Consider the following 18,355-nt stretch of genomic DNA (forward strand, 5'->3'; position numbering starts at 1 on the left):
TGATAGGCCAATGCGGATGTAAATTGTCGACATAAAGTTGTCTTTTATTAAATATGCCAAGAAATATTTTTTCTTTCACTCTTGCCAACAGCTCTTGTATATTATTTAGGATATTTCGAGGACGTTAATGACTTTAATTAAAATTTTCAACTGTGATACACCATGATACACGACTGTAAGCAGCACAAATAAGATATATAATTCTGATAATGTTGAAAATGACGACAAGACTCTACCGCAATAAGGTCTAATTTACATTTCATACCTTGAAAGTAATGACCTAGCAATAAATTTGAATTGAGGAGTCATACTACGGATGCAATACGGTAGAATTATCATATGAGTGGATATTCCACCCAACCTAAGATAGTACTCCCCAGTTAGGGAAGCGCGAGTTTTTCATCGAAAAATTCGGTATTTCTCATTACTTGAAGCCGAAGCGGTGACCTCTATATGTTGTCAGATCGTGCCGATTTTTTGTGATTTATTTTTTGAGCGTATATGAGCAAAAGTCACGAAATTTCCAATTAATTTTTCGACAATTTGTGATTTTTAAACCAAATTAGGTATTAATTTTTTTTGTAGCCATACCTGAATTACTACCATATTAGACTCTGTATACATTGCATATATATGCATTGGCGCAGCGAGGATGGGGGTTTTGGGGGATAAACCCCCCCCCCTCCAGACCGCAGAGAAATTTTTAAGTTTAATCCATTTTACTTAATTGCATTAATATTACTTATAGAATAATGTTAGGATTATAAAAATATCCCTCCAAAGGCCGAAAAAACTCCCCATTTTGAATCAATTATCTTAAAATTCTTCTGTGGGAGGGCCGCGCACCTCCATCTTCCCCTGGCGGGTATTCCATACCCCCTATCTCCCCAGTATTAGCTGTGCCTAAACCCCACCTAGTCTTAATTCCTAGCTGCGCCCTTGACCTACAGTAAACCAGAGATAATCATAACTTTTTCAGTTGAATTTCCTGGAATGAAAGACTAAAAAATGAACCATTTTTCTACTTTTTATCCCGAAACATTTTGGTGTGTGGTAGTGTAATAGCCAGGTGTAGATGTGTAATGAACATCTTCAGAGATACGTTTCCCTTGTGAGGCCTTTTCTTAATTAAGGTCTGCAGGTGCATCGCTAGTACGAGTTACCAATTAGTTGGATTTTCCAGGAAGTACTCAGCGGAGAGATGTCGTCAACTTAAGTGTGTTTCGGTACTGAGGCGGAGAAATCCTTTTAATGAGTGCGCCACGTGGTAATTAAACCTACAAATGTTGCCTCGATGCGCAGAATTCGAGATTTGCTAATTACGGGCGAGTTCTCTTTGAAGGCCGATTCAAACTTGAATTTGAAATCTTGCGAATGAAATATCCACTAAACTAAGGAAAAACCAATTGCACTGACAATTGTGGTTGTTATAATTATTATTTCAAGAGATTTTACTCGTGGATAGAACTAAAATAAAGTGAGGAGTTACGGTGTAGTTATTTTTTGGTAATGCTTATCTAGGAATAGACAATTCATTAATCATAGACACCACCTTGCTTACAAATACGTTGTTAGAAACCTAATATCAATTTGAACCATTATCTGATGCAATGTTCCGCCAATTTTTATTCATGACTTGACAAACGTTATGCCTCTCCTCGTTCAATTTGTAGATTATATTCCTTTTACCCCTTTCTCCGATTTTCCTACTCTCACGAAGAGAAAAAATATCTGGATCATTCTTTTCATAAGATATAGGATGATCAACCATTTCTTTAGGAAAGGTAAATTTAATTTCGCCAGTTGTGGCAGCAAATGAGGAGCTATGGATCACAGTGTTCCAGACACTCAGAAAATAAGGCAAACACCTAAAAATGAACTTAGTGAAGAGTTCTCGGGATCGCAACCGGGTCAGGCACTCCATATCTGCCGACGTTTCGATGTCCGACTTGGTCATCGTCCTCAGGGCTGTGAGTGTCGAGTGAGAAGTTTCACTTGCACACAGTCAGTCTGTTGGTCAGGTGACTACTGATTGGCTGTCGTCAACGGCATGCTCTGATTCGCTGGCGTGATGGATAGTCTTGAGCACAGGTTTCCGATGACCGAGTCGAACCTCGAAACGTCGGCAGATATGGAGTTCCTGACCCGGTGGCGATCCCGAGAAGTCTTCACTTAGTTCATTCGCCGGGAAAGCACGAAATCTTTCTTCACCTATAAATGAATTTTTTTCCTAGCAATTTAGGGTAGGGGGTATTTGGGAAAAATCCCTGCTACTGATACTAGTGTAAGTAATGGGTGCTTGGGAATACACAATTTGCCAGTGGTCACTCAGAGTTCGAGCGTGCTCGAGACTGCCGGAGTATTTGTAGTGCACGGCTGCATAAACCTCGAATTCGGAAGGCCACATCACCAGGGCTTTTTCTCCTACTTAGTGTTCTTTAAACTGGAATCAGAAGAAATAAAAAAATGCTTAATGTATTACAAAACGGCGCGTGATTTTTGTACTTTTATTAAAAGTTTACGATTAAATGAGAACTACAGTACCGAAAGTGAAATTTAACCAGTTGGAAAAAAGTTCCATATGGTTTTGGCAACGTTTTCTTTGCAAAACAAATCAACTATTTTTGTTCATGATCCAAATTTTTTAGCGTAAACATTTGTAATGTATGTTCAGTTAAGCGGAAAAGTATGCAGATGCGAAATTTAATCTTGAAAAATGAAGGAAACCACCGAACCTGATCCTGATTATTCTGTACCTTTCCTCTAGCCATTACCAGTAAGTTGTAGAAAGAAGTTTAGGATTCATTACTGCTTTCTTTTTTCAGAAAATCATAAATATCGTGCTATAAACGTTTGCATCCAGAATCAACTGTTAGCACAGCAATAATTTATTATACAAGTCTTATAAATTGAAAAGACTTTCCCGATAAAAATATTTCGAGAATACCGTAGCATAATGTCAGATTTTTAGTGTTTTCTAAAGTTATAATATTTTAAATTTATGAGGTCAGATTCTTAATAAGCGACCTCAAATACCTGATTTAGTTTCAATGGGTCATTATGCTGTATTTCTCAATATTCTGCAGCACTGAGCGGCACTTTTTTCCTTTACCTCTCGTCTTTCCCCGTTAGGTCAGGGTAAACAAGTCCCAGACTAGAAGGCGCGGCCTCAGGAGCATTTTCTCGTGAGACCCAACCTTAGGGTCTCCATCTTACTGTCCAACACCCATCCGAGTATAGTTGTATCAAGAACCACACCCTTGATGTTTCCTGAAACTATCCTCCTATATAAAAGTTATTAGCTCTCACAATAGTTTCCTACTAACCTCGTCGAGTTCTAAGTACTTTTCCCTTCTCTGCCCACATATACCGTCTCCGTTCATTACAAAACTCTCATCAAACTTTTTTCCGTTCCCAATTCTTTTTTCCTATGCATGTGACTGCACCTTAAAGCGCCCATATTCATGTGAACTTCTTATAATGTGTGAATAATTATCTCAGAACGTATGATAACGTATAATAACATTCCTACGGAAATCATTTTTACATTAAAGTTAATTACTTCCGCTATCATTGGCAGGTATTGGTGCGGCGTAGCTTCAATTCTATTCTCCAATCACCCAGCCTTAGCATATTCACCCAAGTTTCTTCTTCAACTCCTTGATATCCTCCCATGCATAAGAAATTTGTGACTTTCTCTTCCCGCTGCTCTTCGTTTTTTGTCATCATCAGACCAACATGCCTCAACACACACTTCAATTTCCAGCAATGACCCTCTCTCCTTGCTTCATTTCGGCATGGCATAGGTGTGTACGCACGAGACCAATGACGTCAGCTGGGATGGTGATACTCCATCTCTCCCACGTCGACTCACGCCGTCGCGAAATGTATTCAATTTCAACTTCCTTCCATTCTCCTCATTCTTTCCTTTCTTCTCATCTCCCTTCCCTCTCCTTCCATTCCAACCCCTTTCATTTTCACTCCCTTTTTGTATACCACGTATACACCCTTTACTTCACCCGCCCAGGCGTCGCCATAATAACATTCCCCTTCGCTCTTTTGCCTTATCACCTCCATGCAACGCAACCCATTTCCACCCCTCCTCCTCCCGCCTCACCCCCCCATACTCCCCCGCCTCCTCTCCTCGCTGGCAGCCTTACAGACGCCCCATCCAAATATTCCTATCCTTAAGAACCCTTTTTTATTTCCACCCCAAGTTACTCCTCTCCTTCCTTTTCCTGAAAACTCATCCTTCTACTTTGTCTCCTCTCGAATTTTCCTCTCCTCTACTCGATTTCGCGGCATCAGGTTATATCGAATAGGTACCTACTCTTTTAAATATGATTTTTGGAAGGCAGTCAAGTATCTTGATTTTTGAATGGCTAACGGGTACAGAAGTGAGAATATCAGGAAGAGAATCGCGCTGAAAAAGTCGGCGTTCTTGGACAGGGAAAGGCCGATAAGAGGATCGTTATGAAAGAGTTTTAAGAAAAGGTTAGAGTCTGACTTGGAGTGTAGCGCTTTACGTTGCGGGAACGTGGGCACGTGAGAAGAAGGAAGAGAGAAAACTGGAGGCGTTTGAGATGTGGGTATGGAGGAGAATGGAGAGGGTGAAATGGACGGAGAGGAAAAGAAACGACGAAGTGCTGGATACGGTTGGCGAGGAGAGGCAGCTTTTTGGTGGGATACGAAGAAAACTGAAGTTATAGATGGGGTGAATACTGAGCGGGAAGGGGATATAGAAAACAGTGTTAGAGGGTAGAATGTTCGGTAAACCCTTACTATGAATTTAAGAGGGAAGTAGATGAAGGAAGGCTACCTGAAAACTTCCTGAGCACTCCATGGAAACCTGCATAAAACGGTAGAATATTATAATAGTGACTTTACACTTATGAGAGAACGCTCGCATGGATAACTTAACTTTAACTTCCATTTGCGTATCGAATGCTTTGAACCACTTACGATTGAAAACAGAGTTAGAGGGTAGAATGTTGGGTGAGTAAGTGAAGGGATGGAGGGAAATAGGCTCTTTACATAGAGTGGGAGGGGATGGGCCTGAAGTCCACGTAGGTAGGGAAGACAGGTTGGCGTGAAATGGTCCATGCCAACCTACCTTGACTGTAAGAATGCTAAAAAATAAGAATTCCACGTAACATTTTATCGTGAGGGGCGGGGATGAAACCAATGAAGGAGTGAATGCAGGTGGCGCTGTATCCTTTATGATCGTATCTTTCTTTTATTTGGATTCACGGGGTGTTATGCCAATGCCATGGACCACAAAATTCAAGGCCGTAGCGAGCAAGGACGGTCACGAGATTCGTAAACCTCTCTGGAAATGTCGCGATCTTGAGGAAAACGCTTCGAGAGATTACGTACCAAAGACTAAATAAATAGATAACGAACATAGAAACGCAGAAAATATTGATGCTCACAAATTTTGGTTTTATATTCACAGTTTTAGGTCAACCCCCTCCAAGTGAAACCCCAAAAACGTAACCCTCTTCAAACACCCCCGTAAAACTTTTTTTTGGCTTCGTTCATGTCAAAAATGTGCCAATGATGGAAACTTAAGAATTGCCGACTCTAATGGGTTAGTAACTAGTCCTGCATTCAAGATATGAACAATATCACCGCTTGACTGGGAAAAAAGTTGCTTTTACCTAGCCACTTTAATTGAAATTCGCTAGAGCTTGCCTGATAAAAATTCACTAGAATCCTTAACTTACAAACCTTACCGTTGCAATTTCTTGATAAATAAGAATAAACTTGACTTTAGGGATGCTAGATGAAGGCTCATCAATCATTTCATCATCATTCCATGAAAATTTTTATTCATATTTTTTTGCTGTCATATCTTTCGAAGTAGTACTATCGAAAATCCTCCAAAATAACTTTCAGCGTAAGTAAAGGTCTCTTTTGTTAGATCAGGTCATTCATTTTCTTTTGATATATTTTAACTTTTCTATTAGAGATATGGAAAAGTTTTCAAATTCTGCTACTGAATTGCCACTCGACAATCATTTCTTTCTCACATTAAATAATAATGAAATATAAATAATCAAGTAATATCTATAATTCTGTATTTACCGGAATGAAGTAATGTATTTTCTTCGAATATATTACTTCATTTCGAGTATTTAAAGTTAGAGTAAAATTAATTTAGTTCTCCCAATAGTATTTTGAAGAAGTTTTAGAGCTTGATATCTTGAAGAGGGCTCGGAAAAAGGGAAATAAGGAAAATGTGAGGTTAAAATTCTAACCGAAATAATCCAAATGGGAGAGTAAAACTTCCTCACGTAGGAGCATAGCATTATTTTTATTCTCTTGTTATTTGGTAAAATGACTTAATTGCTATCTTTTTCCTTTCCTTATTTCCCTTCCTTCAATGTTTTGAAGGCGGGATCTTTTTTATAGAGACCACTTTTATTACAAAACTCCCCGAACTCATATTTTGATATGATGGCCGAATGATGAACTCAATGAAACTAGTTTTCCTCAGGGTGATTATTAAGAATTGTGAGAATTGTGATGAGAACAATGCAATTCAAAAATCGTTAGCGCATATCTCTTTGTGGATTTTTTTCTCAGTTACAGAAATATCGTCAGTAAGCCGCTGGAAAAGCCATTAACCTGGCTCATATACTCCTTGAAATTTATTCGTTTGAGATTTATTTCGCAATATTTTTGCCCGAAAATGTTGGTTAAATTAGAATCAGGCGAGTAAACACCATAGTCTCGGATTTAATTTACGATAATGTATGCGCCAACCATTCTATCCATAGTATTATAAATTAGAAACACATCTTAACTGCAAATAAAAATCTTGAGAGCACGACACAAAATTTTCTCATTTCGCCGCGTGTAAAATTGCTCTAAACATTTTTATGGGCTCCAAATTTAATAAAATTAGACCGCTTGTGTAGTAAGATAAATATGGCAATATGGTTAAAAAGTTAATTGCTGAGCGGTGTCTACCTTAATTAATAACGTTGCGTATAATATCCAGTCATGGGCATAATTATCGTCCAAATATTTCTCTGAGACCCGAGAAATTTTTTTCTTGGCCTTTAAAGATAGTTGGTCAAAGATAATTGTTGACCCTGCTTGCGCCTATAGATCACCACCGTCGCATATCCTGATATTTCTACATTAATCTCTTCTAATTCCCGTTTTTCAACGATGATAAAATATCGCATTAAGCAGGATCCCTTTTCTAATATAAATAAAACCACTCAAATGGAACAGGGCAAATTTAAAGCCATATTAATCCAGTCCTTTTGTGGATCCATTTGTGTAATTAAAATTCCAAGATTGCTATCGTCCAATCATGTTGTTGAATTTTGATATTGACTGATTACATGAACTAGATATTTGAGTAATCAAATCATATTATTAATTTTAACGCTGTTATTAAGTTTAGCGCTCTTTTTTTTACTTTTAGGGTCTGACATGTATTACTTTGAGTAGTATCAGGACTAGTAGTTTGATGGGGGCTTTTGGGGCTTCAGCCCCGTTTCAACAATATTTTTCCCTTTAGGCTACCACCCGCGATACTTATGCTGAGCATATCACTACAGGGGTACCTATCCTTTACTACTCTCAATTAAAGATAAAATTAAATTTCATGCCGTCCCCATATATTCAAGGGTGAATTTTACTTTCAGCTCTCTGGAAACGAACTTAATAGCCGATTTAATGAAATTTGTACTTCTCCGATGTGCGAGTTGGCGACAAAACATCAGTACAGGCAACCCGCATTTCACCAAAGCCCTCCCGAAGCTATTTCCTGGCTACGCGCCCGAGAAGAATAAAATGAACACAGCCCGGCCTTTTCATATCACGACAGATCTGTTCAGTGCTTTATTACAGATCACTGACTTTGCAGTCTTCCGACCTAACCTTGATTTTTCTGAGGGGCTGCCGTGGTAGGAGCGTTGTTCAAGGCACTTATTGTGAAGTCTGCAGCCTTATGATACTAAAGTTGTATTAGAATTATGTCTGAAACGTTAAGTTAGTGTTTTTAAATGCCTTACCATTTATTTATAAGGAGTTGATCATCGGTAGGCATTCAATTATGAGAATTTCACAGAGAGTAATGTAATGCAAAAATCGCTGATACATATCTCTTTGTGGATTTATTCCTTGGTTATCGTCAGTAAGCCGCTGGAAAAGCCATTAACCTGGCTCATATTCTGTCTAGGATTCCATCTATCTGAGGTGTCTTTTCGTAATGTGATTGAGTATGTTTACTTTTTTTGAGTTCACATGGAAATGGGATGTATCCAATTGGATTTACATTATTGTAATACATATCCGATTGGATTACATTAATGTATATTACCACCTTCCGCTGGATCAAATGGAACTAGCTGTTGGTGGAAAGACATAAAGCCAATCCACGAAAGAGGAAATAAGAGGTTTGGTTAAGGGATGGATTGAGTTTATCGATATTTTAATCCGCTTTTTGCACGTCCCGTCGATTTCGCCTCCATAAAAAACCACCTTTAAAGCTTTCTCCCTGTTTCTTTCAGAGCCGGACTTCGTAGGTTCCTATGATATCGGTGAACATGTGTTCTTCTTCTTCCGTGAGACTGCAGTGGAGTACATCAACTGTGGCAAAAGCGTCTATTCTCGAGTAGCACGCGTTTGCAAGAGGGACACGGGAGGGAAAAATATTTTGAGCCAAAACTGGGCAACATACCTCAAAGCAAGGCTCAACTGCTCCATTCCTGGAGAATTCCCATTCTACTTCAATGAAATCCGTAAGTATGGTTTATTAGATAGTCCCACAATACGTAATATATATTTAATCCAAAATTTACTAGAGATGTTCACTTGCATTTACATGCTGACATTTACCATATGCCAGAATTTTCTTATCTGGCAAAAATTTCTTTTTTTTCCTGCTGATTTTTTTCAAATTTTTTGACAAATTTTTATTTTCAAATTTGGTTTTCTTCACTGGGGAGGCTTCAAATAAATCTAGCAACAAATCATTAGCTTATTGAATTTTTCATGCAGTTATTATAGTTGATTAATTTGTGTCCATTCCATTTTATTCAATTTAACCTATGCAGAAAGTGTGTACATGGTGCCAGGAGATACAAGGACTTTCTATGGCACCTTCATCACCTCTACTAACGGGCTAATGGGATCAGCCATATGCTCCTTCTCCATTGATGCCATTCAAGAGGCATTTGCAGGAAAATTCAAAGAGCAAGCAACAAGCAGTTCTGCTTGGCTTCCAGTCCAGTCAAATCGTGTGCCCGAACCTAGACCAGGCCAGTGTGTCAATGACACTGAAACCTTACCTGGTGAGTGGAAGCTAGCACATTTATACTAACTATTAAATAATGTACCAATACAATTGGATACATATCCTGGCATTTTGGTTCAAGCATTTCTACAAATATGAATACATTTTATATTAGCACTTTTATGCATGCCTAAGTAAAGTTCATTTATTTTCATGGAAATAATGTCAACCATGTTAATGATATTGGATGTATAAATGCCTTAAAGTATCTATGTAGTCAGAATCCTTCTTTAATAATGTGTGATAATTCTCATGTAAAGTATGTGTTTTCGAAAATCTTGTTTCTTGACTTCCAGATACAGTCCTGAACTTCATAAGATCTCACCCCTTAATGGATGAAGCTGTAGCACATGAGAATTCTAAACCTGTATATTACAAAAGAGATGTTCTTTTTACCCATCTAGTTGTGGATAAGCTAACAATTAATATATATGGCAGAGAACTGGATTACACTATTTATTATGCTGGAACTAGTGAGTATCATAATATTGTTATCTTCCTAAAAATTAAGCGTTGGAAAAATGTTTTATCCAACCATTCATGATTATATTTTCTAACTCAAACATCATTTCTTTAACTTAAAGATACTGGGAAAGTGTACAAAATAGTTCAATGGTTCAACGCAAAGGGAGAATCTCAGTCACGATTGCTGGACGTATTTGATGTAACCCCAGATGAACCAATTAGGGTGATGACAATATCAAATCAGGTATGGATATTTGAGAAGTGACAGACATTTGAGCCAAATCACCATGGTTGCCAGATGCTGTGATAATTTTGTTTTATTTTTCAGCACAAGTCTTTGTATGTTGCCTCAGATAACCGCATTCGTCAAATTGACTTAGTAATGTGTAATAGGAGGTACGACAATTGCCTGAGGTGCGGTCATGATCCTTATTGCGGCTGGGACAAAGACTCTAACTCGTGCAAACCATACATTCCTGGGTAAGTTTCGTACATTAATTGTGGCTAATTGTGCCATTTATTTTACCTGTCATTGTTATTTTATTATATTACAAAATTAATGAATAAATTTTGATCTCCCACCAACAATAATGGCTTACAGATATCTCCAAGATGTGGCAAATACAACGCATAGTATGTGTGATAGCTCAGCGATGAAGAAGAGGATGGTTGTGACATGGGGCCAAAGTATTCATCTGGGGTGTTTTTTGAAAATGCCAGAAGTTCTTGCCAATCAGCATGTGGTTTGGTACCACCATTCTAAAGACAAAGGACGTTCTCAAGTAATTTACAAGTAAGTTCGTAGAAGGAGCTCTATTCTGCAGACATCATGATTCTCTTTGAAAGACTTATCTTGAGCTTGAAAATTTAACTGGAAAGTAGTGCAAGCTGTTATTTTTAGGGTTCCTTTAGGGCATACATAATAACTTATAAAGGACTACGTATTTACCTTTTCCTAAATATTGTTGCAACAATTGGGTTTATATGTGATTGGGGTGATGTAAATCAGTGGTTTTTCTCATAATTTCTTTTACCTGTAGGAGGTCATTTCTGTGTGAAAATAAAAGTAGCTTATATAAATTTTAACTATTATTGCTGTTCACAGGCCTGGAAAATACATTGAAACCTCTGAACGAGGCTTAGTTGTGGTCGGAGTGACTGAAGCTGATGGGGGACGATACGATTGCTGGGTTGGTGGTCAGCTTCTCTGCAGCCATAATGTCACTGTGGATGCCCATCGCTGCAGTGCTCCCACTAAATCTCATGACTATCAAAGAGTTTACTCTGATTGGTGTCACGAGTTTGAAAAATATAAAACAGCCATGAAGTCTTGGGAGAGGAAAAAATCAGTAAGATCATCTTCATTAACTTCTTTGCATATTTGTGCCACCAATAATTTGAACTTTTTCATTTGTAATAATTGATCTGCAAAAATTATATGCTTTTTGTTCTTATGCAATTCATGTTTGTACTCTACTTTTAATGAAAAAAAAATTCTGAAATATTCTTTTCTTGTTATGAATTCACCAATAATACTGTCATTCTATTCCAGCAATGTAGCAACAACAGGGAAAATAACAGTCTTCAAGCATCTCATCCTTTGAGGATCCATGGGAATGATTCATAACGCAGTAAATAGGTGAGAATATATTTGAAAAATTTTTAATTATTTTTATTCAAGTGCAATGGGATTGCAGTTATCTTTGCCAGTATAATCTATAACGCTGGCAATTTTTCACTGTTAATTATATGTGTTATATAATTAAAGTTATATTTGCATTTTTTATTTCAAAGTTAATAACCAGGCATATTTGTGAGAGCATCCTTTCATTTAAAAATTTTACTGGGATGGGAGCCTCATAGATATCCTATTTCTTTTTAGTCTCTTTGTTTCTATTTTAATGTCCCAGCTACCGTCCTTCCAAAGTTTATATTGATTGTAATCAGATAACCTTGTCAGGGTGGAAATGGTAATAGTAAATTTCTGAAAATTTTTAGGAATATTAAAACTTTTTTAAAGCCTCTTTCACCACCCTACTAAATGGCCTTATATTTGATCTTATGTGTTCCTAGCAATTGACATATCCCTCTTGGCAACTAAGAAATTCCCTTCCTTTTTAAAGACTGGAAGGTTTGTATATAAATTCAAAGGACTGATTTTCTCTTCTATTTGTTACCATAATTTGTCAATTTCCATGAAGGACATCACTTGATGTGCTTTTTCAGAAAAAATATGTATCTCAGTATAGCTGAGAGAAATAGATTACCAGTTCAACTAACACTTTTGCATTGCATTGTTTTTAAACTTTTGGTAAAATTATAAAACATATTCAGCTGAAGACATATATCATCAAATAGTTCCTGTAATTGATTAAATTACTGTAATAATAGGAACTAAATTAACTAAATACTGTTGGAGGAGTATTTACATGGAGGTTGGATTCCATTTTGTGCGGCCATGTGTGAGTCTTTTCCTTCCTTAAGTTTTGAAATGCTTAATGCTTGGGTTTGGAATGCTGAAAACTCCACCCATTCCTATGGACTTACAGGTCTCTAACATTATTCTCTTGCCTTTTACTCTTTCAGAACTGCTGCAAAGCCAATGGTGACCATATGTTAAGGTCTTCTGTTTGACGTAAACAAGAGATGGGCATCTCCACCTGCAATGAAAGTTCCAAGTTGGTCGAGACAATGAGAGAAGTTTGATTGCTCATTGTGAGTAGGGAAGATGGCTCAGGGAAGTGACCACAAATTGAAAAATAAAACTGTCCACTTAGGCATCACTTAAGTGCAGCTTAGTGGTATTGTCCTAAAAGAAAAAATAATTTTTTAACGAACTTTTTGCTGTTGATTTGAAAGGAAAGAAGAATGTAAAATGCGGTGATATATAATGGATAGCTGAGATTGTGAAATTCATGACTGCTCAAAGCTTCATGTGTAAATAAATTTTCTACTCAGTTGAAAGCAACGCATGGTTGAGGGTGATCAATAGCCTGCAATTGGAAGAAGAATAAGCAAGTGACTTGCTTGTGTTCTTTGTGAATGGTGCACTTCAGTGACTGCAGTTTTCCTTTCTTTGGGAAAATACCTTTTGGTTCATACATGAACAAGAGAGCTATATTTAGGCATGAATGAGACTGTTAGAAGTGATACATTATTCAGTTTGATTTCTTCAAGTCTTTTCATGCTGTGTTATAAAAACCTGTGTCCAGAGTTGCGAGACATCAGTATTGGAGATTTGTGTTTCAAGTACGCATAGATTTGGAGACTATGTGATTGAGGTTTTTTCAGACTTTTAATGAGCAGAGTTAATCTAAAATATTACAAATCCTAAGTTATTTTTTTATTTTACTTTATTTCTCCCAATCTTCAAAAAAATTATATCGAATAGGATGCAGAATAAATTCAAGGGGATGTTGTCCATTTTTATGAAGAAGAATGCAGGAGTGTGCCTAGAATCTGAAGTTTCTAGCGCTGGCTCTCTTCAGTTCCAGAGGAATTAAGAAAACAATGCAGTACTATTATGCGTGTTGTTGCCTTGATTTTATTACCATCAGTAATATGAAGTGTGATTTAAGATGCCTTTCATTGAAGTAGAGTTCAAGGTTGAATATGGAGAAGATATTGTTTACATGTGCTTTTTTAATTTTTTTAAGTAAGATTATAATTGCAATTTTTTAAATTAATTGTATGAAAATATTTTTATACATTTAGAATTACATTTAGTTTATGGTAATAATAAAATATGATGCAATGACATTGGTTATTTATACCTGTCAATGTGGCTACATTAATTTTTCAAATACTGGATAAATTTGTGTATTTGTATGTTCTTTTTCATATTTATTGGGAAAAAAATTGTTTTTTATGTATATGAAAATTTTTAAGGGACACTTTAACTGCTGTCTATAAAACACAATCATGATCTTGGAACTTCTGTATATTGATTATTTAAAAATTGCCAAATGTTTTAGAAAAGGAGGAATATTTTATAACTGATTTACTTTGTCATATGAAGCATCAAGTATTTTAAGCTTGTGTAGTGAATGATCTTGTTTTACATGGGGTGACAATACCCTATAGTGTATGATTTATTAACAATTAAAGTTATTTTGTATTAGCCAAATTTATCTAGGTATATTATTCCATTTGTTTGTATCAGCACCAGTTTATAAAATTTTCATAGGTGATATATGATATATTTATCTCTCCAATTGGAAAAATATAAACTTGCTAAGCAGAGCCCACTGAGATCTTTAATAGGTAATACTTGCTGAGCATTTTTGAGTGGCATGTGTACTTGGAAGCAACTAAGCTGGTGTGTTCTGCATATACTGTTACTAAACTAAAATAATTTCAAGGTGAAGTTTATTTTCAAATTTTAGATGTTTCTAAAAATAAATTGACCAGCAAAATCAATGCTGGTATCAATCACTAAAATATTTTTTGCCCAATAATGTATAAAAGAAGGTTTCCTATGCTGAGATATTTGTTATGTTCTAACAATTGTAAGCAATTGAAATTTTGGAAAAATGATGTACATTTTTGATTCTCAGCAAAACTTGCTGTAATATATGTATATAGCTAAGTGTTAATAAAGATTTCCTTGAAGATTTTTAATTCAACATACAATTTATTTTATTTATTGGAATGTACACCAAATTTTTGTTCCTTAACAACATTAATTATCCTTCTGTTATGAATGGCATTAATTGTGTTGGAGATAATGCTACCTTTTTGATGATGTGACGCAAATAAATCAGATGCAAGGCCAATGGTAAAATGTTATTAATCCATGAGTTATGAAAAGAAGCAATTATTTATGCATTAGAAAGGTCAATTCTCCACATTTTTATTACTTTTACCTGACCTGATAGAGTCTTCCTACCCTCAACTCAATACCCATACTTTTGCTCCATTCCTAATACTCGCTCCTTCCAATTCCCAGTGATGAGAATCTCATGTCATGAAGTGTCTGATTGCCACCCTGATGTACTGAGGGAATTCCTACCTTTTCCACAGGATCCAACTCACTGCTCCATTTTTCTTCTCATTTTCCTCACCCTTTTTGTTCTTGAGGGAGGATGCCCCCTCATTCTCTTTTCAATGGCCAACCCAATCAATTTTACATTTTTTCTCATTAAGTTATTCACCATTTTGACCAAAAGCCCACTTAGCACAGGTGTGATGTAACCCATTTCACCCACCTATAAACAACATAACCATGCTTATGAAACAAATTCTTCTCACCAGTGTTGGTTGATTTTATGATGAATTCACTCGGGGGAAATATTTTAATTGTTTTCATATGGTTTCCTGCGCACCGATTAATTTCCTGCAGGTCATATGGCAGGTATATGTAATAAATCATATGTTGGATAAATGTGTTAGATATATTTTTGAAATTATTCCTTCAATTGCCCTTAAAATGTGATATTTATTTTCTTGACAACTCAAGCTGTAACCACTCCTATTTCTATTACAAATGTAATAGCAAATGTTCATTTTACTTGTTTCATTTTCATAGATAGATGTTATTTCATAGTATTTCAACTACATACTTATAATTTATAGCATGGGCTAATTCCTGGGGTTATTATGAAATGCCTGGAGCTTTTCAGTTAGTACACCAGATATTAATGCTTGCTTTAACAGATCCCTTTATGCTAATAGATCATCATCCTCATGTGGTGAGATGAGATCATCGCCTCACTTCATTTCCCCAGAAAAGGCTTGACTTCAATATTTGGAAAATTGTAGCGTATATGAAAATAAGAGTACAGAGAATGGTGGAAATCACAGAAGGTACATATGTTGGAAGGGTGGACTACCACCGAAGGTGGTGGCTTTCAGGGTATTGAAAATATTCCGATCGGGGCTCATTTGTAGAGGGGGTTTGTTTTTACTGTAACCCCCAATTCTTTTGGGGAGAGTTGAATCCCTTGCCTCACTCTCCTGCGTATGGCAGGATTACTGCTTTCGTTGGGATGTCCGAGGTATTTTTTTCAGCAGAAATATATATTGTGCCCACCTCACCCAGTCACTCCCAATTGACCCACCAACTAGCTGCCATCATCATAATCGTCATTGTTGGCTAAAGATTGGTTTCACTGAGCCCTCTGCGCAATGCTCCTATCAGCAAATCTTTTAGCATGTCAAAAAATCGATGAAATGAAAAATAATATACAAACACCTAATTCTCCTCCCTCCACATGTTGTTCCCCCATTCTCTCCCCACACACCCTCTACATTATTCTTTCGTCTCACCCACTTCTTTCCTCTCTGCCTCTTCCCTTTATTGCTTTCCTTTCAGGGTATTTGAACTATACGTTTTGAGGTGAAGTTACCTGAACAAGGTACAAAGTGCATTGAAAATGATTGTTAGGTGAAACTATCAATGGAAAATTGCCAGGAATTTTTACTTTCTTAATATTTTGTAAATCCTTGATATTGTACCTGAAACCTCTATTACGTGAAATAACAATAATGTTATTCTATTTTACATCCTCCCTAAGCTGCTCAAGTATCTCATACAAGCCCTTCTTCTGCTGCTCTACTCATCCTCATATCCTTCAACAATTACTCCCATCAGAACATCATGTCTTATGAAGTGGCTGTTAGATTGTGCAGCTACAACTCAGCTAAATTAATCACTTGTAAGTGTACAACCAAAAATTTTCAAAACGTACACATCTTGTGGACAAGTCTTAGATCTTGCATCACCTGAAGTTCTGCTTCTAAAACTCAGCTTGTAGTGGGGGACCAGCACTGACTGGAAAATGGTGTTTGATTTTAAAATTTTGGAAGGCTGCATGTGAAGATGAAGAACACAGTGTTTGTTCGGGGGGGGGGGGGGGGGGGTTCCAAAACCAGTGGGGGAAATTTTTTAAAAACAGGGTACTGTGTAATGGGTTTTAAACTAATTTTAACTTTTCATAATTGAAAAAACTTCATTTGTTAAAGGAATATTTTTTTTATTCATGATTTTTCAATATTTTGTTTTCTTTTGTGAAGGAAAATGATTGTTTTTTTATATTTCGGGGGGGGAGGGGGTCGGGTGAGGAGGTCCCGACCCCCCTCCTGGCTACGCCACGAAAAAAAATAAGGTTTATGGTGCTAGGTGTCATGTCCTTCCAATCCAAACAAAATGGCATTACAAGGGAGAATGGACTTCTAAGCACAGGACCTGAAGATGGGATGACTTTATGTCCTCTTTCACATTTTGATGACTCTTGGACCATTTTCACGTTCAGGTATGTTGGGAATTGATTGGTACTACTGCAATAAAATCAGAGCATAAAAAAACAGTACGATTAAGATAGCATGATCAACCACTATAAAACTAAGGCCATATTGTTTTTCAGGGTGTAGAGAGTGAAATTAAACATAAGGGTGCATGCATGTTTTTTATAATTATTAATTGAAGGAAGTATCTTGAAACTTTCGACAACCAAGCATGCAAAGTGAGATTGAAAAGTTGAGCATGCTGACTTGTGCTCTCTATCCATTTCGGGGACACAGCCAGGACCATTGCCCAGCTGAGGTAAGTTATCATGTGTTTTGACTTCCTGTAGTTCCCTTCCATACCTAAGCAATTTCATATTCCCTGAATTTATTTTTGCAAAACTCTTCCTCCCACATTCAATCAGAGTATCCCTTAAGGGTGTTTTCACTGTATTATAACAGAAAAATCGTAAGCATGATACCCCAGTTCAATTAGAGTTTGAGTACCCTTCGTGCATCACTTGTGGTAGTGACTTACCCTCTCCCTGACTGTCCCTATATAGCGAGCGTATTTGTTCACACTTGAAAATAGGTACAATGGCGTATCCAGAATCAAAACTAGTTGTGGATAGAACTAGCCTTAGCCGTTCAAGTTGTAACTTTTTGCAGAGAAAAGGTTAATGAAACCAAAATTTTATGGAAATTATGACAGCAATTTATTAGTTTTTACATTTTTTGCTTGAAAAAATAATTATTTTTATTTTAGTTCAATTTTTTATACTATTATCATTTTTCTTCAAAAGGAAATTTTTTTCATAACTTTTGTTTTGAACTAAATGTATTTTCGCTCCTAGGGGGGGCAGTTGCCCCTATCTCCCTCCCCCGCTGGGTACGCCCATGAATAGGTAGCACATAATGAGAATGGGAAATTTATAACAATTTAAATGTTTGAAGGGAGAACTGATAGGTGTGGTGGCTAGAATCTCGTCAACATTTTCTTGTATCTCAATTTTGGTAATTTTGACTTTTAATTTTTTTCTGTGATGTATTATTTTATTTGAGATACAGGAAAATATCCACTCTGCTATCTTTGAAAATTTCAATATTTTGCTATAAGTAATCCGTAACCATAAAAAACCGTTCGAGAGATTGATAGATTCATTATCTTGAATGGTGGTGCTTTTAGATGTTCTGCGGTGTTTTTCGTCAAAAGTTATACCTTGATTTGTTTATCAAAGTCAAGGTATTGAATAAATTTCCATTTTTTCATATTTTTGGCACCAAATTATGAATATAGGAAAAGAATGGAGGTAATGTTGAGTTGTACGGCAGTGAAGTAAATTACAATTT

At 36.5% G+C, this 18,355-nt stretch overlaps 1 protein-coding gene across 1 annotated transcript in view; it reads left to right on the forward strand.

The window, feature by feature from the left end:
* Positions 1-14,406, forward strand: part of LOC124154631 (semaphorin-2A-like) — a 689,552-nt gene extending 675,146 nt beyond the window's left edge. The window contains exons 7-15 of the mRNA XM_046528475.1: positions 8,532-8,762; positions 9,078-9,314; positions 9,613-9,789; positions 9,901-10,025; positions 10,110-10,261; positions 10,383-10,574; positions 10,887-11,130; positions 11,334-11,420; positions 12,368-14,406. Of these exons, the coding sequence (XP_046384431.1) occupies positions 8,532-8,762; positions 9,078-9,314; positions 9,613-9,789; positions 9,901-10,025; positions 10,110-10,261; positions 10,383-10,574; positions 10,887-11,130; positions 11,334-11,408 (1,433 nt within the window). The 3' untranslated portion in view covers positions 11,409-11,420; positions 12,368-14,406. The remainder of the gene's footprint in view (positions 1-8,531; positions 8,763-9,077; positions 9,315-9,612; positions 9,790-9,900; positions 10,026-10,109; positions 10,262-10,382; positions 10,575-10,886; positions 11,131-11,333; positions 11,421-12,367) is intronic.
* The last annotated feature ends 3,949 nt before the right edge of the window (positions 14,407-18,355 follow it).

Source organism: Ischnura elegans, chromosome 2, assembly GCF_921293095.1.
Source record: "Ischnura elegans chromosome 2, ioIscEleg1.1, whole genome shotgun sequence".
In the NCBI taxonomy this organism is placed as follows: Eukaryota; Metazoa; Arthropoda; class Insecta; order Odonata; family Coenagrionidae; genus Ischnura; species Ischnura elegans.